Raw genomic sequence first — 23,810 nt, 5'->3', positions numbered from 1 at the left:
CCCACCTCAGTGCTGTTTATTAGGGCTGTAAAGGATTGCTTTTTAGCCATGAGATTGTTGAACATGTTGGTCTCTCTGATCAGCTACTCCTGCCTCTATTAACCAGTAGTTTTCATAACTTACGAATACATTTTCAGTAGCCTGATTGTTGATTAGTTTCTGGTTTAGACCATTTAATCCATAGTACATACTCATTTATCCTTGTCTATAAGGAAACAAAACATCAAGCTGGCAAGGGGATTTATAGCAGGTTCATTGCCATGGTTTCAGACAGCCTTACATAGCCTAAAAATAGATTCAGGAAAGAATATTCTCTTCCCTTCCCTCCCTCTCCCAGCTCTAACTAATTGGAATTTCCTTTTGTTTGTGTGATTTTGTTGTGGATTTATTGACTGACAGGTCAGGCAAATTTGTTTGATGTTTTGTTTTAAAGAGGAAAGTTCATCCAAGTATCTAATACATTGAGGAGTGACTTTCCCTGGTAGTGTGCCAAGGCTATTACCTCCTGCTCCTGTCTCTTACACTTCAGTAGTGCTGCTCTGGTAGACTGTAGCTTATTACAAACCACTGCAATAATCTGAGTCTGTAAGGGACCATCCTGGGGATACCTTTGAAAATTATAACCTTGACATTGGCTCGTGCTCATCAGGGGAAATTTACAGAGTACATGATGATGTGCCATTAGCAACCTGTACTGCTGCATGAACAGGCTTTTCTTCCAGAGTCCAACTGGCAGCTTTGCTGTGTCTCCTGCAACCCCACAATGAGGATATTGCAGACATGATAAGGATCGTGTTGTAACAAGCATGACGAGTTTTAAAATACTGGTTTGTCTACAGCAGTGCCTGATCTGTGGCAGCAAGGAGCTAGGTGAGGCAAACTGGGTGACCGCTGCTTCCCCTTCTCGATGTCCTTGCTGAGACAGCATCATCGCTACAGAGCCTTGGCTGGCATGCTTAGAGCTTGCTTGGCATGGCTTCACTACCTCTGTATTGCAGTGCTGTTTGTCTTTGAATGTCAGAAAAATGGAGGTGGAACACAGCTGGGCAGTTAATAATGGCCTCTTCTGATGCGTGCCGGCTAAACTATGTTTAGTTTAGCTTTGCGTTGTGTAGCTGAATTTTCCTCCCCCTTGCCTTCAACAGAGGTGTTGACTGTTTCTGTTAGCAGGAGTCCCAGATGGTTTTAGATCTCTCTTCCCAGACAGGAAGGGCATGGATTGGAATCATACCGATGCCTTGGATTTCCTGCATTGCTTCCTGTTGAATTGATGCACCAAAAGCTGAGGGGTGAGATACTGTGTTACTATATTTGGTGTGTAACTCCTGTGACTGGTGTTGCGCCTATTTATGTTGGCAAGCAAGTAAATAGCCCCACAGTGGCCTTATCAACTCGTATCATTTAGTGACAGGTTTTGGAGCAAAGGGAAAGTGTTCTGGGTTGAATTGCAAAGGGGAAAAAAATCCTGTGTGGTGTGTTAGTAGATTGTTTGGCAAACAAGGTGTTGGTTCTGCCTATCCTCTTTTCATCGCTAAGGCTTTGGCTGCCCAAGAGAAGCTGTGGTAAGTTTATTTGTTTGTATGTGTTGCTACTGATACCAAGCCTTTTCTTTCTTCCTGCTGCTGCTTTTGTGGTCAGGGTGCCCTAACCTTTCTCTGTAGGGACCGAATGGAGAAGGACTGATGTGATGTCAGGGCGCAAATGTGTTAGTGAGTGGCTGCAGTGTATTGCTGTTTCCTTCACTTCTTGCTTTATTTACTGGTTGTACATGCTTTCAAACTTTCTCATGTTTCTGAACTGATCAGAGTTATGGCTTCTTTTTCCATATACCATATTGGACAAAATTTGTATATTAAGGAATGAGGTGGTACAGGATAGCTAGGACTGTGGATAGGACCACTTAAGGTAGAACTGCTATTCAGAAGAGATTAAACCTTTTAAAGTCTTTTCTCTTGCTTGCATGCTGTGCTGCATTGCATTTGGTAGCTGCAACCTGTGCCTATGCTTTCCTGCTCCTCTGTGTGATACTCTGCAGTATTTATGTGCCCGACTGGCAACTGGAGAGCAGGAAAAGAGCAGCCCCCAAGTACAGATGAGGGAAATGTGCCTTCTCAGCCTCCCACAGAGGCAGGGACCTGCCTCGACCTGTTCATTGCCAGTACAGGGTACAGTATTTGGGGCTGGGGCACGGGCAGGTTGGGCTGGCTGTTAGGTTCTTATTCTGAAGAACCTTTCTTGTTCTTCTTGGAGCGGAGGTGAGTATGCCATCCTTTTCAGAGGATGCACACTGGGATTTTCATAAAATACAGAGTTCCTTGCTTTAAGGAAGTTTTTTCACATGCAGTTCAAGGCAGTTTTTTCACATTTAGTGATTTTTTTCCAGTTTCCCAAACCAAACTGAAGCTGAATGAGTTTCTAGAAGCCTCCAACGATGAGAGAGTGACTACCATCTGTGTTTGGTTGTGTGCTCCCTGGAGAGAAGTGCAGACTGCTTCATGCAGGCCAGCCCAAATTACAGGGCCAGGCCATATAAGTGACCTTATGAAAATATAATCCTCTCTGATGCTAGAGAGGAACATTTTCCATATCTGGCATATGTTTAGATATTCTTTAAATGGACCTTCTTTCTCCTGTAGTGGTTTAAACCCCTGGAAATATTATATGCATGAATTTACATAAAATAAATCAACCTGCATAATATTACATCAATGCACAGTAGATGATCATCTCTTTCTCCTCCCATCTATCTAACAGTTGTGTCATTTTACATCCATTTTTGTTCCCTCCAACGCTTCCAGCTACTTCCTTGCTCTGCTCACTGTGCACCAGTACGCTCCACATGGGAAAGCTTATGCGTGTGCCCTCTCCTGAAATGTGCTGAGCTTTGCACAAGTGCTCACCTCCTTCATTTAAAGATGAAGAGAATGTTGTGTGTTTCTGTATGTCTATTTGGGGGTGGCAGATGGCTAGAATCAGAGATAGGAGGTGTGTGTGTATATATACATACATACATACATATATATATATATTTATATATGGAAGAACTCTTAGGTTGCTGGTGGATCTACAGGATTAGAGGAGTTGGAGGGGAATGCAATGCCAAAAGCATCAAATCATACACTGTTTGTTTTGTCTGGATAACGAGGTGTTATTTGAAGGCAGATGCTTCACTTGTAGACCTTGTAGGAATTAAAATATTCATATTCAGGAGTTATTAAAATTAAGGATACTGTTTTCTGGACTCTCAAGGTAGTGCCAGTGTTACTTGCTTTCTTTAAAGTTAACATGAGAAGTCAACACATCTTAACATTTGAAATATTATTATAGGTTAGATACTGTTTAAAGAAAGTGATTAATATTGCAAACAGAAGTCCATAGTGAAAAGTTGCAATTCTCCGTTTTGTGACTTATGAGACAATCTTAAATTATTTGGTTGTGTTTTTCCCGTGTAACAATCTTTATCTCGTTTGTTGGGTATGGTAGTTCTTCTCCTGTAGGACACTGTTGTCTATTATGCTGTCTGTGAGAAAGCTCTCATTCCTTGCCTTTTGCAGATGTTGAAAGAGAAGGGTGGCTCAAGAGGGCTGATGGCCTCTTGCTTTTAAGGAACTGGATTCAGTTCTTGATGGAGTTCTCTGCATTACTAGAAGGGATTTAAAAGCCAGAGAATGGTTGATAAACTTGAGATCTAAGACCCTGAGATTAGCTCAGTTGGTTAGAGCATGGTGCTAATAACACCAAGGTTGTGGGTTTGACCCCTGTATGGACCATTCATTTAAGAGTTACACCTGATAATCTTTGTGGTCCCTTCCAAGTCAGAACAAGTCTGTGATTCTGTGAGCTAATTTTCAGAAAGCCTCATGCTTCTGGAGGTAGCCTGTAATCATGTGTGAGGCATGTTGTGGGATATGAAATACTTGAAGGATGGTTAGGCCCAAAGAGTCTCACTTTGGGAGTACAGAACCAGTGGGTTTGCACTCTGCTTGACCTAGATTAACAAACAGATTTAGACTCCAAACTCCTAGGAGAGGCAATATCTACGTGTTTTGAGGACCTGGGTTTTCTGTCTGCAAATTCTCATATAGGAAGTAAGGATATTGTGATGCCTCCTCCTCTGACAATTGTGAAGTTGGAGTAAGTACTTTTTGACAGAGTAAATCAGACTGCTATACAGAAAGAGCAGAAAGGTAGTTGTTTATTCTGTTTTAACAGTAGAGTTCAAGTGGTTAATAAGCCTTAAGAATAGAACAGGGTGGAAAAAAGAAATCCTGAGTGCCTTCTTGTAACTGGCTGTGCTTCCTTGTGCGGTGAAAGAGGTAGAACAGTCTTGGACGGGTCCAAGGAGGGAAATTGGTAAAGCTTATGGTGTACAAGAACAGGAAAGGATAAGTTGTAGTTTGATGGCATGCTTAAACACAAACAGTTCCTGATTCTCAACTCTTCCTCTAAGTTGTGTGCTTTTCCCTTATTTAAAGAAAAAAATTAAAATGTGTTCTGTTTGAAAATAAAAGTTACCATAGCACTTATACATTTTATACCCTTTAGTGGGGATTTCTGGCCGTGGGGTGAGAGACGAGAGCTGCAGTGACAGCAGACTGTCATGTTCCTCTGCACAGCTCTCCAGCCTAAGAGAGGGAGAGATTTCTGAGTTGTTGTGTACATGCAGAACAGGGCTGTTGACTTCAGGAAGGAAATCACCGAATCATAGAATATCCTGAATTGGAAGGGACCCACAAATATCATTGAGCCCAGCTCCTGATGCTGAACAGGACAGCCCCAAGAATCACACCATGTGTCTGAAAGTGTTGTCCAAATGTTTCTTGACCTCTGACAGGCTTGGAATAAATCCTGAGGAATCCATCAGGAATAAAACCTGATGTCATTGTTCATGCTCAAGGAAATAAGCTATTTTCTATCAGATATGACATACTTCCCCCCCCCCCCGCCCCTCCCCCGTCTTCCACTTCTTTTGCCCTTCCTGACAATCCTTTTGCATTTTAGGGACCTGTCTCCAGTTCTTGACTTTTTATTTACTTATCTTTCACCTACAGTTTCTCCTCCCTTCCAGATTCATTGTCAGAGACCAGATACTTTGCCTGTCATGGCCCCCCTTCCCCATCCTTGTCCAGTTTTTCTTTCACATGCAATCGTCTTTTGTCCATTTTCTTGCCTTGTTTTGTTCACTGCCTTGGGATCCCTGGCTCCCTTCCCTGCCCGCCGTGCTTGCTCTCCCTCTTGTTTTGGGCCCTTGTCCCAGTCTGTTCCTTCATCTCCCTCGGGTCTGGCATTTGTCCGTGCTGCACTCCAGATGCACGCCTTCCGCTTCCTTGCTGCTCGGGTGCTGGCAGCCCCACCATGGCCAGCACAGGAAAGATGGGCTTCCTCCACTCCAGGGCCTGGACCTGCTCCAGAGCCTGGACCTGCTCCAGTTGGGAAGCTATTGAAATGAAAGGAGTCTTGGACTCCTGTTCCCAGGCTGGCATGTGCTCTCCCTCTCTGTGGCTAGATATTAGGTTACCATTGGGAAAGTGTGCAAAGTTTGAGCATGGTCAGCAAGGAAAAACTCCTGGGAGATACTAGTTATGTGCTCTTTAAAGGTCTTTGCCTGCCATGAATATGCTGTGAGTTACCACTGGATATGGTATAAAGGCTGATTTCTGTGTTCAGCATAATCTAAAGTTACCTGAGACTCAGGAGCCAAGAAAGGAATATGAGGAGTATAGGATGTTCTCCAAGGGAAGAAGAGCAATCTAATACCCAGCCTGCCTGTTTGCCTGGTGCAGAAATGCACTCTGCCGTGCTGCTTTACTGGGAGCCTTGTATTTACTGAGAGGACCCCTTACAATCTTTCAGGCAGCATTCACTTGGGATTATTTAAAATGTATTATTTATGTCCCTCTTTCTGCTTGATCTTTCACTGGCAACTTCTGCCTCTTAATATCTGAATTTTAAAAAAGGATCTGAGTCCTATGCCTCTCTATCTTCCTTAGGTTGTAAAGGCTGTTTTGGAATGTTACTTCCAATGACATTTTGAGGAGATCAGTGCAGACTGGTGTGCCACTTTGGCAGTATTTCTGCTTTCTCTCTCGTGAGCACTGCAAGGAAGAGGACAGAACAAGAGAATTGGTGCTTTCCACTGTCTCCTTTAGTAGTAAAAAGTACAGATTCCACAGGTAATTTTCACACTTCCAAGCAGGTGAATAGTCAGTTTGGAGTTGTAACAAAAACCACAGGGATGTAATCTGCACTGAAACAGGTTTGTTGATAGAGACAAATGGGGTGGTTGAACAGGCAAGCCCTTCTGTAGGTGCAGGTTCTAAAGCTTGCTGTAATAGTGCTGTGCTTTTGAGTGATTTATGTTAGTTTTGATTGTGAAGTTAGTTACAGTGGGGTAGGGTATTTATTCTGCGGACACAGCAGCACCTAATAGAACTATATTAGTCTAAATATGTCTTATGTGAAAACCAACCTTAGTCTGTCTCCATACAATGTATATAATACTTATATTTTAGCCAGACATAAATGAGGATGTACCTGTGCAACCTGGCAGCAGTATATCCATGCATCTGTCTTCTCTGCACCGAATAAATGCAGTGTTATCAAATATCTAAAGACAGAAAAGCACTTTAGCTTGAAAGATCAGGAGAGGGTGTCCAGACTGTACTGTTCGGAGCAGGTATGGTCTTTCACTTGTTCAAGTATTTGCACAAAGAGAGATGAGATAGAAACCTAAGCAAGTTTGAAAATTTTGCTATAATTTTTAAAATATTTTTTGAAGGAAGAGTAGAGATATAATTTTAAAACGCTACAGGGTATTTGAATCTGGATATTATACAATCATGCATCATGACCCATTTTATCTTCACCAGTATGCAAATGAATCTATGAAGTAGTTTTCTAAGCAACAGTACGTAAAGCAATTTTTCTCTTGATGGTATGAGTATTTCTTGCTGGGTACTGTGTCATTACCAAGCATGGTATTTCCTTGGTCAAGAATGATAAAGGCTTCTGTTTAAAGACTTCATTTAAAAGAACCAAACAACCAAACAAAACAATCATTTTAAATTCAATTATATCAAACAGTTTTACAAACTTATAAGAAGTCTGTTTTGGGAACAGACATTTAAATATTTAAGGACTTCAGGAGTTTTTTCTGGTTTTGTAGTGGGTCATATACTGAGCATATAACTGTGACCACAAATACGTTTTTCCTAGTGGAAAACCTATGTAATAATTTTGTGGGACTTTGATCACAGGCTTTGGACATAGAGTAATCTAGTCAAGGCCATTATGGCTTCAATTTAACATGTTTGGATAGGCGTCTTCCCTGGCTGCATAATTTTGAAGAGTGATGTCATTGTCCTCTGTGGTTTTGAGCCACTGTGCCACAAGGGTACCTACCCTTTTTGTGCAGCACAATGTGTGTGGTGGCAAGCTGGTGAGCTTTTGCTCCCTATTTGTGCAACGCACCATCAGTGCAACAAGTTATAACTGATGGCTCTCAGCAGGAGAGGGAGGAGAGTGAGTGAGTGAGGGAGAATGTGATCTTGGCATGCAGACAGCTGCATTTTGATCTTCTGCTAGGGACCTGCATGCTCAAGGCATGGAGAAGCTCCTCTGAAGGGTCACTGAATACCTGAATTAGTCTCTGATGCTTAACCGCTTTCTGGAGGAACTGGCTTGCATTTAGGCAGTGTGAATACCTCTACTATATGCTCATACTTGGTTCAGAGAAATAGCATTTCCCCTGAGCTGTTTCATTTCTCAAAAACAGGATTCTGTCAGATTTTCCCCCAACTGTTGAACAGTAGTGCTAATGTAGTGTGTTATTTATTCTTTTGACATGTTTTTATTTCATGGAAAATGTCTACGTTATGCTTGAAGGTCGGTATGAGTTGCTGGATCCCTTTCAGAATTCTGTTAAATCTGGAAGTAAATCAGATTACTTTCTTCTACTATAAGCACATTCGGCTTGGCTTTCACATGAGGTGTTGTATGGGTGAATGAGCCCAGAGCACTCCAGCTGGTGCAACAGCTTTATTTATGTGGAGTGATGGCATGAAAGGGTTTTATAAAATGCTTTTAATGGCTTCAGGAGTGATTCGTACTACTATTGAACCACCAAACTGCTTTAAGATTTTACTCACTTTGCTTGTGTTTTCTAGTGACAAACTGTGGGCTCAGGTGATGACCCAATTAATCAGGAAACTGTGCTGGCTAGAAACACAAGAAATAGGGGTTTTCTTAGGCTCTCTTTATATGTTCCTAGCATTTACCATGTGGCAATAAAACTTCCACAGTCTTTCTGTTCATAATGTGAAATAACTTTTTGCCCACATGATGATGTTTTTATATCTCAACTTTAAAATGCTTTAGGTCTTCATAAAATGATAACATGTACACTCTCACTTCTACAACACATTTTATCATCAGTAAAGGATTAACTGAGTTACTTCAGCATGTGTCTTATGCACTCTTTACTCTTAATATTTTTTCCCTCATAGATTTTTTTTTATATTGGATTTTGTTACTTGTGCAAGCATGTTGAGTTTTACTTTTTCATAGGCTTTAGTGACAGAATTGGCAGGTTATGTGAAATGGAAGGGGTGTCAATAAAATCAAATATGTAAGTATGTGATAGAACTAGCTCACACCTTCTTCCTAAGCATAGTTTCTCATGCAAGCAGTTTCGTCAATAGGTTGAAAAACATCTCAGAAAACAGGTTGGGAGTTTCACAGAAAAGAAGAAATACCTTGTCCCTGGCCTGAGATAAAGCAGAAATTTTGTAGAAAAGGTGTGGCCTGTTCAACCAGGAAAGTAAAGTTTCAGGAAAGTACTTTCAATGGGGAACATTGTGTTGAACTTCATGCAAAGCAAGTGGGCAATATTTAATTCAAATTTTAACTTGTCTAATAACAAATGAAGCATTTGTGTGGAAATATCTCCCTCTGGTCTATTAAGGGATTCATGGCTCCATGAGCTCCCTGTTTTGCTCAGACTGTGCCTTTGGATTTGAAGTGAAAATATAGTTGTTGGGTGAGAGTCACTAATTGAGCAATCATCCCCTTGGCTTAGCAGATGAGACACTAATTTTCTTTCCAGGAATAGCCAGAATTACTTGTTTGTACAGTGTCTTCGAGCTGGCTGATTTAAAACCTGAATTAAAAACTTTAAAATTGGCCGTGTTGGTTTGAATATGACATTGGCATTCCCAATTCAAGTAAGTAATGCTGATCGTGGTATAAGGGTGCCATGAAGGGGTAGTGAAGAGCAAACAGTGAAGACAACTCTCCAGAGGTTAGGAAATGATCACAACCAGTCCCAAGAGTAACTTGTATGAAGAGGTTTCTGAGGGGTTCCTTTGAGAGAGTGAGCATGTGAAGTTTTACTTACTTAATTGATCACTGACATATGTACAATAGTTTTGCTTGCTTGCGTGAGATACAAGGAAGAAAGTAAATGTTCCTTGCCTGCGGTAAGTCTCTAATGCAAGGTTGTCCAGAAAACATTACACACAGTAAATCAATATGTTTACTTTTTTAATACCGTTGACAGTCATCAAAACTAATTTTAATGTTGTGGGTTAAAAAAAAATATTCGTAGACTAGACTGGCTTGATTCACAGAACAATCTGTATTTGTCGATAGGGGATGATTTTTTCGCAGAGGCAATTGCAAAAGCATACAGAAACCTATTTCTGCACTTGTTGATAGACCTACTGACAGGTGTGTGGTTGAGGAAAAATGATAGCATACATCAGATGTGTGCAGGATGGGACTCCTCTTTGCTGACATCTGGCAGAAGAATTGGAATCTGGGACAGCTACTGGTGCCACAGAATTGCAGACAGTTTTAGGACCTGAATGCAATGAAGATAAATGAGCTCCAGTTGGAAGCTCAGTGACCCTAAAGGTAGAAGCAGAAATTAATTAAGGCACTCTGAATGCTGTACAGATAGGTTTGCAAGAGGTGTTTTATGTCCTGTACATTCATAAATGTTCATTATTCTGGATTTCAGGCTACATTATTGGTATACTGAATAGTTAGTTTTTTTAATGCTTTGTGTTACTGCCTAGGTCCCTAAATTAGACATTGATTTCATGTTCTAGCTAGTTTGATGTTAACAACTAAACATATTGTATTGCTCTACAAACCTGAGTACTTAGTCTGTCCATTTGCATAACCATCCCATAGAAACTGGGTTAAGGGATAAAACAATGTTATTTAGAGGTTTTCAGAGTCTGACCAAGATATGCAACTTTGTGGACTCTCTTTATTTTCAATACAGGGGATGAATTTTATTCTTTTATGGGTAATCTCGCATAGCTGAGGACATTTCTTATTGCTGCAAATTTTAGGAAGTTTGCAGAATGCTAAAGAATCTGATTCTGAGACTTGCTTTTGCAAGTCTGTCTACTTTTTAGTTGACAACCATGGTGTTTTCTTGAGCAGGCAGGTTTTTCAAAGTTGATTTTCTGTGTCTTTAGGGACAGGAAAAAAAAATCTGTATTTAGAAATTAAGCCCAGTTAAGGAGCTTCCTGTCCATCCTCTTTCCCACTAATTGTACTGGGGACTAGACATGATCTATCTTCTTGCTGATCTTCTTGACCATACCTCACCTCGAGCCTCTTTACTTCTGACTTCCTGAAGCAGCCATCGCTTACAATGTTGACTTTTTTTTTTTTTTGAGCTAGAAGACAGCCCAGTGGTGTGGAAGAACTGGCTTTTTATTGGCTTCCTTCTCTATATGAATATTGTGAATGAATTGGCCTTTTATAATAATTCTTTCTTTTTCTGAATATTGTGGATGTGAGCAGTAAGGACAGACAGGAGTCGGAACACAAATCCCTGAACTACCTTCAGTTGCTAGGCTTCCTTTAGAATCTGAGCAGCCAAGTCTGCAGGGTGCAAGCAGAGAAACAGACATCTGTATCTGCACTACTGCTCTTCAAGCTTGTTCTGTTTTTCTATTTAAAACTTTTCACATTTCTTTGCTTCCACAAAAATGCTGGTCCATTAGCCTAATGAAAAAATTCTGGATTTATGTCAGATTTCTAATTTGTGTTTTTCTTTGTAAGGACCTTTTTATAATATCAAGGGTATGTGAGGTTCTGTGTGGAATAATGTGAAGCATGAATGTTGTGTCAGAGAGGCAGCTGTTTGTGCGTTTTGGTAGTTCCTTAAGAAAGTCACACTTTAAAGAGAAGCTTTTCTGAGAAATCCTCTTTATTCTCCCATGAGAAACTGCCAAAGACTCCTAAGATTATGGTAACTTCAGAGCTTTCAAAAAACACCCCCCTTCTCTGCTGCGGAGTTCTCCTTTTTACAAGAGAGTATTTGTTTTGTATTTGTGAAAAGGGTAAATCGCCTCTAGGTATTCCCTAGAGCTGTCTCCTGTAGTACACAGTGAATCCCATTCAAAAAAGGAATTCTGGTGGTTCTTTGCCTGGAATGAGGTGGAGCCACTCATTCCATGTAGCATGACTTGAAAAATTGCCACTTATTGCTGCAATATTATGCTGTATGCATGAGTCTGCTGCCTTTTAGATCAACTTCCACTGCTGCTGCTCCTGATGTGCATGAGCTCTCAGCTGAGCAAGTGCTGGGGATGGTTTCTGAGGGCTGGAACACCTCCCATGAAGACAGGCTGAGAGAGTTGGGGTTGTTCAGGCTGGAGAAGAGAGGGCTTCAGGAAGACCTTCTAGCAGCCTTCCAGTACCTAAAGAGAGGGTTAGAAGAGAGCTGGAGAGGGACTTTTTACAAGGATGTCGAGGGATAGAGCAAGGGGTGATGGCTTTAAAGAGAGTGGGTTTAGATTAGGTATTTGGAAGAAGTTCTTTACTGTGAGAGTGGTGAGGTACTGGTGAGGTGTCTGATTGCCCAGGGAAGTTGTGAATGCCCTATCCCTGGAAGTGTTCAAGGCCAGGTTGGATGGGGCTTTGAGCAACCCGGTCTAATGGAAAGTGTCCCTGGCCATGGCAGGGGGGTTGGAACAAGATGATCTTTACGGTTTCTTCCAACCCAAACCATTCTGTAATTCTATGCAATTTCAAAATTGTGGGTTTTTATGAAAGAAATTTTAAGTTGGACTTTGATCCTTGCAGGTCTCTTCCAGGTCAGGATATTTATATGAATAACTTAATTTTTTTTTATAGTCGTATTTGCTTTGTAGAAGTCTACCAGGGACTTGTGGTAATTACCAGAATAATGTTTCTCAGTATAAAAACCTGAGCTGTATTGGCCCTGCTACCCATAATTTCAAATTGAATTTGGTTTCAGTCTTCCTGGTCCTTTTCCTTGTTATATTATGAATTTTTATTTTTTTTTAAATATTGGTTCAAATAACTTGCTCTCTTATTTAATTTTTATGGTAATTCTGGTATATGAATGAAAATGCAGTGTCATTGACAATTTATGCTGCATGTACAGAATTTTCTGTTACTGAAAGTGTACAGGTCTGCTATGTGCTTTTGTGGAGCTCTATGATTATACCTGCTTTGCTGTTGTCCATGGGGAGGAAAAAAGAAATCAGAAGGATAATGTAAAGGATAAGCACATCGTATGAGAAGTGGACTTGGTTGATAAATTAGCCTTTGCAGTGTGATGGCTGAGTTGCAGGGATGCCCTGCTCTCTCTGCTTTGGATCATTAGTGTCTTGTGCAGTGGTAGACTGAACCTCAGAGAGAGGGGTGGCATCTTCACTTTCATCGTGAGATTTTCCACAGTTGCTGTCTCTGAGCCCTCCACCTGTGACCTGTGCATATTATTATGTCATTCCTTATACCTTATTTATTACAATTTCTTAAACTTACTCCAGTGTGTCAAGTGTTGTGGTTTTCTGCAAGTATGAAAGTGCTTACAATTGAACATGAGTACTTGACACGAGTGTTAGAAGCAGTATTTGTTGTAGTTCTCTCCACAGCTGAGGCTTTCCAAAAGTTTTACAAGAAGCTGAAAGTTAAAAGCATGTGTGAACACTTTGTGTGAATTGCATCTTTTTCTCCTTGCTGCTTCATGTTCGTTATCCTTTGGAAGATCTGAATTGAATTTGTTCCTTTATAGCCCTCTGGTGCCTTCCTTGTTCTTACTGATGGCTTATAAGCCGTTGAGTCAGTTTGAGTCATCTCATCTGGTGTTATGGGTTATATTGATTATTTTAATCTCTTTCAAGTATTCCATTGTCATAGGAGCTTGGAGACAATGTTTTGCCAGCATCCGAGAGGCCTTGGCTGCAACTTTAGCCCTACATCTCATCTCCTCAGTGACTTTACAGGCCACTCACATCATCCCACTGTGCCTCAGGCTTCACCATCTTTAAGAGGAGTGTAGTGAGCAGTGTGCTTCCTTCTGCTTCACGCTGTGAAAATGTGTTTTAAGTAAAGCAAAAGAAGTGGAAAAGGCCTAGATACCTGGTACCATTCTCACCCTATAATATGCTTCTTCAGGCTTCAAGAACCTCCTGCATCAAATGTCCAGTCCTCTTTGCCTGATCTAGAAGAGCAGAGTAGTAAACAGATGAGAGTGGCATCTATTTCAATATGAGCTTTGTTTTCATTTCAAACAGTGGTTTATTGCTTCTGTTTCACTCAGTATACTGTAATTTTGTAACCCTTTATTTCTGCCCCCCTGCTCTTCCTTCCACCCCTACCTCTCCCCCACCCCCAAGTGCTGTTTATACTCCTAGCTCCCTTTAGTCTAAGTAAGTTTGATACTTTTTTCATCCTGCCGAAGAAAAACATGTGGAAAATTTGATTGGCCTGAACCTTTCCGATGCTATGAAATGTGGCTGTTTTGGACACGGAGAACTAAGGTGGCTTTATGCTGAACCACATTGTGGCCTTTGTCAAGCTACTGCATAAGTATATACAGACCTTAAAATTTTAATTTAAGCATTTAGTATCTGTATAAAAGGATCGTTAATGTGTGATTAGGACAAAACAACATCTACTAGTCTATCTAATGGCAGTTGAAGCTTTTTTTTGTGCCTTCCAGCTGCTTCAGGTAGAGTTAGGTGAGAAAGCTTGAGTCAGGCCAGTGGTTTGCCAAGCAGCTGGCTGGTCTTAGCTCTTCCTGGCCTTGGGTTTGCCAACCCGCTGAGAGCTGATTTGATTTGCTAATCCAGCCAAAACCAAAACACTGAATTGTTTTACAGAATCACAGAATATGCCAAGTTGGAAGGGACACACATCAAGTTCAACCCTTAGCCCTGCACGGGACTGTCCCCAAGTGCCTGACAGTATCACCCAAATGCTTCTTAAACTCTATCAGGCTTGATGCTGTGACCACTTCTCTGGGGAGCCTGTTTCAGCACCCAACCACTCTCTTGGTGAAGAAACTTTTTCTAATATTGAAACTAAACCTCCTATGACACAGCTTCAGGCCATTCCCTCAGGTCCTGTCACTGGTCACCACAGAAGAGATCAATGTCTGCCTCTCCTCTTCCCCTCATGAGGAAGTTGTAGACTGCAATGAGATCTCACTTTCTTCTTCTCCAGGCTGAACAGACGAAGTGTCCTCAGCCACTCCTCATGTGCCTTCCCCTCAAGGCCCTCTACCATCTTCATTGCCCTCCTTTGGATGCTCTCTAAGAGCTTGATAACTTTCTTATACCTCAGTGCCCAAAACTGCACACAATATTCAAGGTGAGGCTGCCCCAGCACAGAGCAGAGCGGGACAATCCCCTCCCTTGACTGGCTGGCGATGCTTTGCCTGATGCCCCCCAGGACATGGTTGACCCTCCTGGCTGCCAGGGCACTGCTGACTCATATTCAGCTTGCCATCGACCAGGACCCCCAGGTCCCTTTCCATGGCACTGCTTTCCAACACCTCATTCCTCAGTCTGTACGAACATCCAGAGTTGCCCCATCCCAGGTGCAGAATCCTGCACTTCCCCTTGTTGAAATTCATATGGTTGGTGACTGTCCAGTCCTCTAAATTGTCCAGGTCTCCCTGCAGGGCCTTCCTGCCTTCAAGGGAGTGAACAGCTCCTCTCAGTTTCGTGTCATCTGCAAACTTGCGTAGTATCCCTTCCACTCCAGTCATTTATGAAGATGTTGAGGAGCACAGGGCCTAAGATGGAACTCTGTGGAACCCCACTAGTGACAGGTCACCAGTCTGATGTTACCCCATTCACTATAACACTCTGTGCTCCACCCATGACCAATTGCTCACCCACCGCATGATGTGTTTATCCAGCTGTGTGCTGGACACTTTGTCCAGAAGGATCCTGTGAGACAGTATCGAAAGCTTTACTGAAATCCAAAAAGATTACATCAGCTGGCTTCCCTTGATCAACCAGGTGGGTTACCTTGTTATAAAAGGAAATCAGGTTTGATAAGCAGGAGTTTCCTCTCATGAAGTCATGCTGCCTGTAACCGATGGCTGCATTGTCTTTCAATATTTCCCAAAATAATCTTCTTCATAACTTTATCAGGCACCGAATTGAGACTGATGGGCCTGTAGTTTCCAGGGTCCTCTTTCTTGCCCATCTTGAAAATCAGGACATTTTGGACTAGAGAGGTGCATTGGCTCAGCCTAAGGAGGTTGAGAGTTGGTGCACAGCATCAGGCAGGACTGCATGGGTGGGAGCTGGGAAGGAGCAGAAGGGGCCACGTCTCCCCCATGGGCAGCTTTGGTGTCTCAGATAACTTCTTCCTTTACACAGGTTAGGATGCAGGTAAGCTTTCTGCAGTGGTTTCTCTCCATCTTTGCAGGTGCTACACCACTTCTGAGAAGGGCACTGACATCCAATAGAAACAACAGTTGTGATTTTGGCCCTGGGTTTCACCAGCTGTCAAAAAGAGCAGGAAGAAACTCTTAATTTTCAGGGTTCAGATGAGTCTTTTTGTTTGCCACTCTCTTTGCTCCTGTACTAGTTGTCTACCTGCACATATGTTTTGGTTAGAGCCTTGGAATCTGCTGGCTGCTGCCATTTCTTCTTCATTAATACCCTCCCCAATTCCTTGTCATCTTTCTACTAGAGTGTCTTTTAATTTCTCTATCCTTTGTCCAAACCTGATCCATCTCTTCATCATGACAGACGTTAGGTATCCTAATCCTGCCAGGTTTGTTCAATGTTTACTTAATATTCTTCTGTTGCGTTCTGTAACCTTACTTCACTGTCTTCTAGATCAAAGAGATTTAGAGAAAGGTATGTAGCTTGACTAATGTGCTGCATTATTTTAGAGAGGGTAATTTTTAAGGCCTCTTACATAAAGGCATAAGAAAAATATTATGCTGGTGTTATGACAGCAGCTTAGTGAGACTAGTGTCATGCAGAAGAAAACCTTAAATAATGTCCAGTGCAGCATGCGGATGTTTAGACATGCTGATTAAAAAAATGAAAGGTTGCTTTTAATTTTCTAAGTAGCAGTTGCTTGTGATCAGGGTGGCCAATAGTTCTTAGATCTTTTCTTCCAAAGGGAAGTGTGTGTGTATAACTGAATGGTTATATATATATATATATATATATAAAGAGTTTCTATATTACTAACTGTTAATAATAATAAAAAACCTCTTAGCTATATAAAGGAGTAATTTTGCTTATACCTTTCCTCCATTTTTTGGCTCCCAAATTTGAGTACTTTTTCCATGTTTCACTAAGGTTATCGGCCTGTCTGAATCTGTGTGTGAGCCACTAGATCATCTAGTCAGAAAAGCATTTATAGGAAGATTAAATGTTTGTAATATTTCCTTGCATTGATTTTTGTTTAATGGTATCACTTGAACTGACTGGATTGATTCCTATGTTTACAATTTAATGGAAAGAACAGGTTTCTTCTTCATCCATTTCATCCACTGACACTTTGGCTGTCAGTACACAGCCAAACACTTTTGTAGTAACACAGCAGTTGTAGAGGTTCTTTTTGCCCTGTCGGTGTGGTCTGTGCTCTTCTTACTTCAGAAGAGCTCTTAAAACAGCTTTTGAATTAATATGAACACAGACCAGAAGCTTTGTATGTAGTGGCACTTCCTGACTGGATGCCTGTGTTACCTTTTTAAATGTTCCTGTGTACTCTACACACAGGAAAATCAGATTTATTTGTAAGGGGGCCTGGAGTCTTTCTATGTAGAGCTTGGAATTTTGGAATTTTGGAATTCTGTAATTCCTGCCTCCAACTGCACCTTTCTTGTTGGCACTGTTTGTCTTATATAAAGACTTAATTAATTTTAAATAATAAGATTAATTTAATTGATTCTTTTTATATTTTTAGATTACAATGCCAATTGAGGAAAAATTTGCCTCTCCAGTAGTGTTTGGCATGGACTTGGGTAGGTTTCACTGGTATCTCTCCAACCTTGGTGGGTAGGCTAGTGCTGAATCATTGCAAAAGCTTGCCTGTGTTTTTCATTTCGCCTTCGTTTTGGCTTATTAAGCTAATATTTAGAAGTGTGGGATCCCTAATTTTTAATTCTCTTCCTTTCCAGCTAAGATTTCTTCTAATGGGAGTACTGTTTTAAAATCTTTTACTCTTTGGTATTTGCTGTGTAAAAAATCTGTGGGAACAGATTAGTTGGGACATGGAAGAGTAATGTATAGTAAATGGTTTATCTTGTCAAAGACAGGGCTGGTTTTAGTCTATCCTTATGGAGGGATCTGGTATCTTACTACCTGTCACTGTTCTTTATACTATACTGTAGAACTGGTGATGCATTCACAAATACATAGGTTGGTTTGTGCTTCCTGTTTTTCCCATATACGCTTCTCAATAATTGTAACCTCAGAGTTAAAGCCAGGCAGTGTTTAGTGGTACTCTTCTTGTGTCTCTGTTCAGCTGGAAAGTTGTATTTCCATTCTTTCTGTGTGCTGCATGTTTTGGTCATTGATCACCATGTAAGAGTCATGCAGAATGAAAATTCATTTACCAAGACAGACAAATGAACAGTAGCAGCGGATTTCATCAGAAACCCAGCTAGAGTGTCATAAAGAGGGTAGGAACATTCAACAAGTAAAATTGTGGTGCTTGAATTAAAAAAGGTTTAAAGTTGTGCTAGGTAATGAAAAATCACACTCAATCTCTGTGGTAGCTTTGTCCCTTTTAAGGATAGAATTAATTATTTAGCAGAAATGCACTGTATAATGTGTTGTGAAAGCAGCATGGAAACAAAAGTAGCAAGCCAGTTGCTCAGATTACTTTCCATGGATATAGAGCAGACATCCACATTCAATGAGCAGCGCAGGCGAGCTGGTGCAGGTGTAGCCATTCCCTAGAATGGCAAGGAAGGTGTATTGCTTGGTGTTCCCTTCTCACTTACAGAACTCTGTAGATTATCAGATTTCCTATGCTTTTCCCAACCAGTGTTATTCCTTTTGTTTTTTGCTGGCCTTCCCAGTTATGCATCCTCACAGTCCTTGGCTCATCAGTGGGATCGGGCCAGGCTCTGGGCCTAGAGAGCTCTGGTCCCCAAAGAAAACAAAATATTTGGGCCGTGTAATTGTTGTGATCTTGTACCCCTTTGACTTTCCTGCTTCGGAGGCCCTTAAACAAGGTGGCAGCTGCAAAGGGCCAGAGAAGGCTGGAAGGAAAAAATGCTGATGTAGCCAAGAGAGAATGATGGTCAGCCAGTGGGGAGTTGTCCCACCTGCTCTACTCACCTTCCTACCTTCTCTGGCAGCCCTGGCTGTGGCCGATAAGAGCCTGATTCATAAATACATAAAAATTTACATAAGTAACTGAATTCTGGTTTCTGTCATGCTCTATTTCCAATGTGGTTGTGTTTACTTTTCCAGGAGAATAGGAATAATTTTCCATTGTGCATTACTGTAGCTTGTCTATCAGCCCTAACCCCAGCAGGTGATTAGCCTGTGTATTTTGAAAAGTAAAAAGTTTACCTGATTTTCTAGTCTTCATATGAGACATTAAGAAAAAATCATGATGGCTCTTACTTTGTGTTAATGGTCATATGGTTTGCCAGCTGTAAGGATATATACCATGATGCTTATGTGCAAAACATCTTATTTATGAGTGATATAGTCTTCTTTGTACTTATTCTTTTATCAGGTATAAGAAACGTGTTTCCCTAAACATGGGTGAAACAGAGCAGAGACCAACAGCAGGATCCCGCTTAGGAGCTCAGGAAAATGCTGGGATCAGTACTTTGGAGCATGGACAGAAACCACCTATGACACCTCCAGGAAAACTTGTCTCCATTAAAATTCAGATGCTGGATGACACACAAGAAACTTTTGACATTCCGGTAAGGATGTGGAGGTTGGGGTGGCTAAAGATTATTCAGGCATTTCTAAAAATGCATGTTCTCAACCTAATTCTCTTTTTATTTCAACTGTGATTCTTTGGCTAATGAATTCATGTTGTGGAGAAAATGGCTACTATATCAGCATTAAATAGATGATGGTGCAATAGAATAACATTAAACAGGGAAGTCAACTGTAAATTACAGTTATTATCCTGTTTCTGTTTGAACAGCTTCAAAAGAGGTGAAAGTCCTTGGTAGTTTTTTTTTCTTCAAATATTACATTAGTGGTTTCCTCTACTTTCTAAACAGTTGTAATTCCTTGCTGCTGTTTTGCTCTTGATCCAGTAAACCATAGATCTATACAGATATTTTTTGTCTTTTCCTCTGGCAAGTCCTTAAGATAGTAACTTGAAATCATCAAAGTTTTTAGTAATTTATATCACTGTTATAGGCACTGAATGCTCTCCTTGCACTGAGTGCAAGGAAAGAAGAAAAGCAGTCTCATTTAAAGTTTCTCTGTACCCCACTGAAATTAATCCAGGTTTGTTCTTGCCAAGGACACAGAGTTACTACTGCTTTTGTGTGTGTTTGTGATCAGAAAAATCAGTTTGAATTAGTTTTGATACCAAGACCGATTCTGTTTCACAAAATCTGTTAATAACCACTAATGATTTTAACATGCCATGCTTACACAATTAACATGTAAGATGGTTGAACACTGTTGCTGTTATGAAAGTGTGGACTGGAATGTATGTTTTTCAAAGTCTTCAGGGTTCAGTGAATAGGAAAATGGAAACCTGAGTTGAAATTTCATCCTTTGTTACTTGCATTTTCTGTAGCTATGGTAATATCCATGCCTTCATTGGCTCAGTTTTCCCTCCTGTAAAATGGGGGATCCCCAGCGAGATAGAGAGATCTCACACATATAAGAGCTGGAAAAGTGCTATCCCTATATTAAAGATGAAGTAATTCTGATTAGGAAAACTACCATTAGAAAATGGTTTTACCTGTTTATAAGGTTTCGTTGGTCTGTTTTGTATGTGTATATGCACATGATTTTTGGTCTGCTCTCTGTTGCTGTTTGTGATCCAACTACAACTGTGTGTTCAGTCTCGGATTTTATTTTGGTTGAAAGTAAGCTCTCTGGACAGGCAGGTTATGTGTAAACCTAAGTGCCATCCAATGAAATGCTCGTGTATGTAGAAACTTGTTATGCTTTTGTGCCTTTCAGAATGTCTATCAAATATTCATAGCGAAGAGTAAAATTAGCAGTCTTTAGGTAATCATTAGTGTTTAAAAGTGTACTAGTTAAAATTATTAAATGCTAATAAAAGTTTCGGTGCTTTTTTATGTGGAACAAATATTCTTATTGTGACAGAGACAACTGTTATTTCCGGTTTCCCCCTGCCCCCCCATCCTACAGATGCTACTTCACCATACTTTGAAAATTGAAAATGATGTGCAAACACTTAGCAGGAGCCATGTTGGTATCAGGTTGCTTTCAATAAATTGCTTAGAAGAAAATATAAAGTAATGTGTGGATGCAGTGCACTTATGTAACACCAGCTTTGCTTCTGGGAGTTTAAGAAAACAGTATTTTTTTTGATCTTTAATATTAGAAGACATTGACATTTCATTTGTTTTTAAACTTCAGCAACACCTGAAAGACCTGGGGATTTAAACAACTCTGTGTTTGGATCACTTCAATATGATTATTTTCAGAGGCTTTTATTTCATCACTATCACTACTCAAGGAAAGCCCCATTGGTTTGAAACTCAAATCTTGTGGTGAAATTTGCAGGATGCCCAGATTATAAAATCTGTTACAACAGATTCCTAAACCCTTTTGTCTTTAAGCTACGCAAATGGAGGAACACACATAGTTTTCAGTTAATTTTTAGTCCCATCTCACAAAGCTGAATAAGTTTTAATACATCTGTTTATTCATGTTGGAAAACCTATTTTTAAGCTTAATGTTTTTAGCCAGATTGGTGTAGTATACACAGGAAAGGAAAGTGATACCATTTCAACAAAATATTTCAGGAGCAGCAAGTGTGGCTGTGGGCAGAGGATGTTAAACATACGTGCCTAAGCACATCTGTGGGCTTGCTTTTCAGCGGTGAATTAGGGACTTTGCGTGGTTGAAGGTCTGAACTACACTTTCCAAAACTTGAGCTGCTACGATTATGAAGATAACTTTCCAAATATGATAAAAGTATAAACTGAGAAGGATTTGTGTTTCCTACAGTTTCAGAAATTTTGCTGCACAAACCTTTCTCTGCTAGCAAATGAGCCAAACTTTGGGTGCTTTTATCGCTGCTTGTAATGTGTCTTGTAGGATGGTATGAAGTTTAATTGATGCCAGTTTATGATTTGCTCACAAAGTCTGCATAAAAATAGAAACAGATACTGGTGCTACTTCTTCTTGAGTTTAAGGGAAGTAGTGAAACACTTGAGACTGTCCATCTGTCTAGTCCTACTTCTGTGCTACTTGATGCTACTCTTGTTATACCTTTACCACCACCACCCCATTAACTATAAGACCTTATATGTGTGGTATTTTATTGGGTTTTTTATTGTTTTGTTTGAATGTTGTCATGGTTTGGGGTTTTTACTGTGTGGTAGTTTATTTTTTCTTGTTTCTTGCATTTTGTTTTGTTTGATTTGTTGTTTTTTTTTTTAAATTGCCTTTCAGGAGACAAGATTCAATATCCTTGCACTTGAGCAATCTCTTTTCTCACATAGTATGCAGATGACTTGCTATTATTAGTGCAAAATCCTTCAGATTCCTGTGTGTGTTCTCTATATAACAAAACAGGAGGAAAACATAACCTACTCCCACTACCTGCTAATTCTGCTGCCCTTTGTGCTGTTTAAAAGTGAAGTAACTCTAGTGTCATCTGAGTTTCTAAAGGAAACTTAATTCTTCTGGGCTTAGCGCTTTGATGCCATATAATCATACCATGTTGGACTTACTGTATTAGATCCTCACAAGCAAAAAAGCCCAAAGAAACAAAAAAGAGAGAAGAGAGATCCACATGCCTTCATTTGGGCCCATAAATGATATTTTTTTGCTAGGAAAAACCCCACAAAGTATATGGAGAGAGTTTGTATGGGAGGCTTCAAAAACTGAAGCCACAATGGAAGGCCTTCTTATCAATCTTTGCAAATGCAGTATTGTAAAAGGAAGAGTGCATAAGAAAAATCTTTTATGCTGCATGTTGTTAACAAAAAAACATTTCATTGCAGAATTTACCAACATTCCTATATTCCAAAAAGCTAATGAAAACTTGAATAGATAATCCTGGATCTTTTACATACATCCAGTTAGCTGGTTGCGTACAGATGTTTGGAGGAGGAAAGGGAAAGCTAGGCAATGCTATTTTGAAAACAAAAAATAAGATTACATTACTTCCACTTTGTATTTCCTGCCTTTAACATAAAAGGAAAATATAAAATTCTTCAGTTATCTCTTTGAGCACATTTTTACCTCTTCAGTTATGAGAAAATAAATTACGTAGAATATCCTTTCCCCCTTGAAGTTATTCAGCATTTTATGACTGATTTTCTGTACCTTTGTTTTGAGTCTGTCATGAACTCTCAGACAAGAGCTGGCTTCAGCTGCAGTTGTAGGTGATTAGTGCCTGAAAATCAGGCCATGAGTTGAGAGTTCATGATCATTCAGCACTCGCAGCTGTTGGTCACGATGCTAGCTTTGTGGAAGGGGTTGCATGCAAGTGTGGAATAGATTTCTGCCTCTTGCGTTTTGTTTCCAATTTCCACTTTGGCTGTATTTAGTAAAAAATTAGTTAGATATGCTAACTGAAGACTGCAGAGGTCCAAAATACAGCATTCAGTTTCAGCTAGTGTTTGGCTAAGTTATGACTACTTGATAGAATGAGCAAATGCATTTCTTTTCTGCTGCGTAAGAAGACAACAGCTTTAACTAAAATGACTAATGCGAAGGAGGAAGAATATTTTTCACCCTGTGTACACATAATGATTCCATAAAGCTGTAGTAAAACTTAGGGATTTTCATATGTTTGCTTTAATACAATCTTCTCTGTAGATTCAAAGGAGTTGAAGTAAAAATGAAATACAGTTTTTAAAGAGCAGTAAAAATAGCAGATGATTGCATCTACTAGAGGTCCTTCTGGGAAAGAACACCCAATCATGTTTAGTGTCTATGCCATTTATATCTTATTTACTTTTATAGTTGTTTCAGGGCCAGAAGTAATCTGTTTTAAAACTACTCCTAAACATTAAGAGTGTTGTTCCTTTCTAGGTAGTGCTGAAGACATGACTGATTTTCTTGTTAGACTGCTGGGACGATCTGGTGACTCAGACCAGGTTTAACCCTGACTAATATAATGCTTGTCACTGATCATATCCTACTCTCTGAGTGAGTGAAGCTGATGTGACTGGAATGATACTACTGATGCTAAATAAAGGGTCGGAGCTGTTCTTTTCCTCTTACCATCAAAGGTGAGATCAAAGTATGTCACAGGAGGTGAGGATTCTTCTTCTGGTTAGGATCTGATTTCTTTAATTAAAACCAAACCGAAGTCCTCTTTATTGTGTCTGGAAGAAAATAGTTGCTTCCTTCTTGTGG

The 23,810-nt window shown here is 40.3% G+C and overlaps 1 protein-coding gene across 10 annotated transcripts in view; it reads left to right on the top strand.

Annotated features, from left to right (window-relative positions):
- The window catches only part of FARP1 (FERM, ARH/RhoGEF and pleckstrin domain protein 1), a 205,996-nt gene that overhangs the window by 22,762 nt on the left and 159,424 nt on the right, over positions 1 to 23,810 (top strand). For 8 of the 10 annotated variants that reach the window (XR_007903382.1, XR_007903381.1, XM_051780599.1 and 5 more), the window contains exon 2: positions 19,003 to 19,198. Coding sequence is in view for 8 of the 10 variants with exons in the window: in XM_051780599.1 (XP_051636559.1) it covers positions 19,028 to 19,198 (171 nt within the window). In the remaining 2 variants the exon portion in view is untranslated. Of the gene's footprint in view, positions 1 to 1,165; positions 1,290 to 17,214; positions 17,273 to 19,002; positions 19,199 to 23,810 lie in introns of those variants that run through there. The other 2 variants (XM_051780594.1, XM_051780593.1) reach the window with 2 other exon arrangements.

Source organism: Manacus candei, unplaced genomic scaffold (genome assembly GCF_025592945.1).
Source record: "Manacus candei isolate 608988 ecotype Guabito, Panama unplaced genomic scaffold, ASM2559294v1 h1tg000014l, whole genome shotgun sequence".
In the NCBI taxonomy this organism is placed as follows: Eukaryota; Metazoa; Chordata; class Aves; order Passeriformes; family Pipridae; genus Manacus; species Manacus candei.
This window is presented reverse-complemented; position numbering and strand designations above follow the sequence as displayed.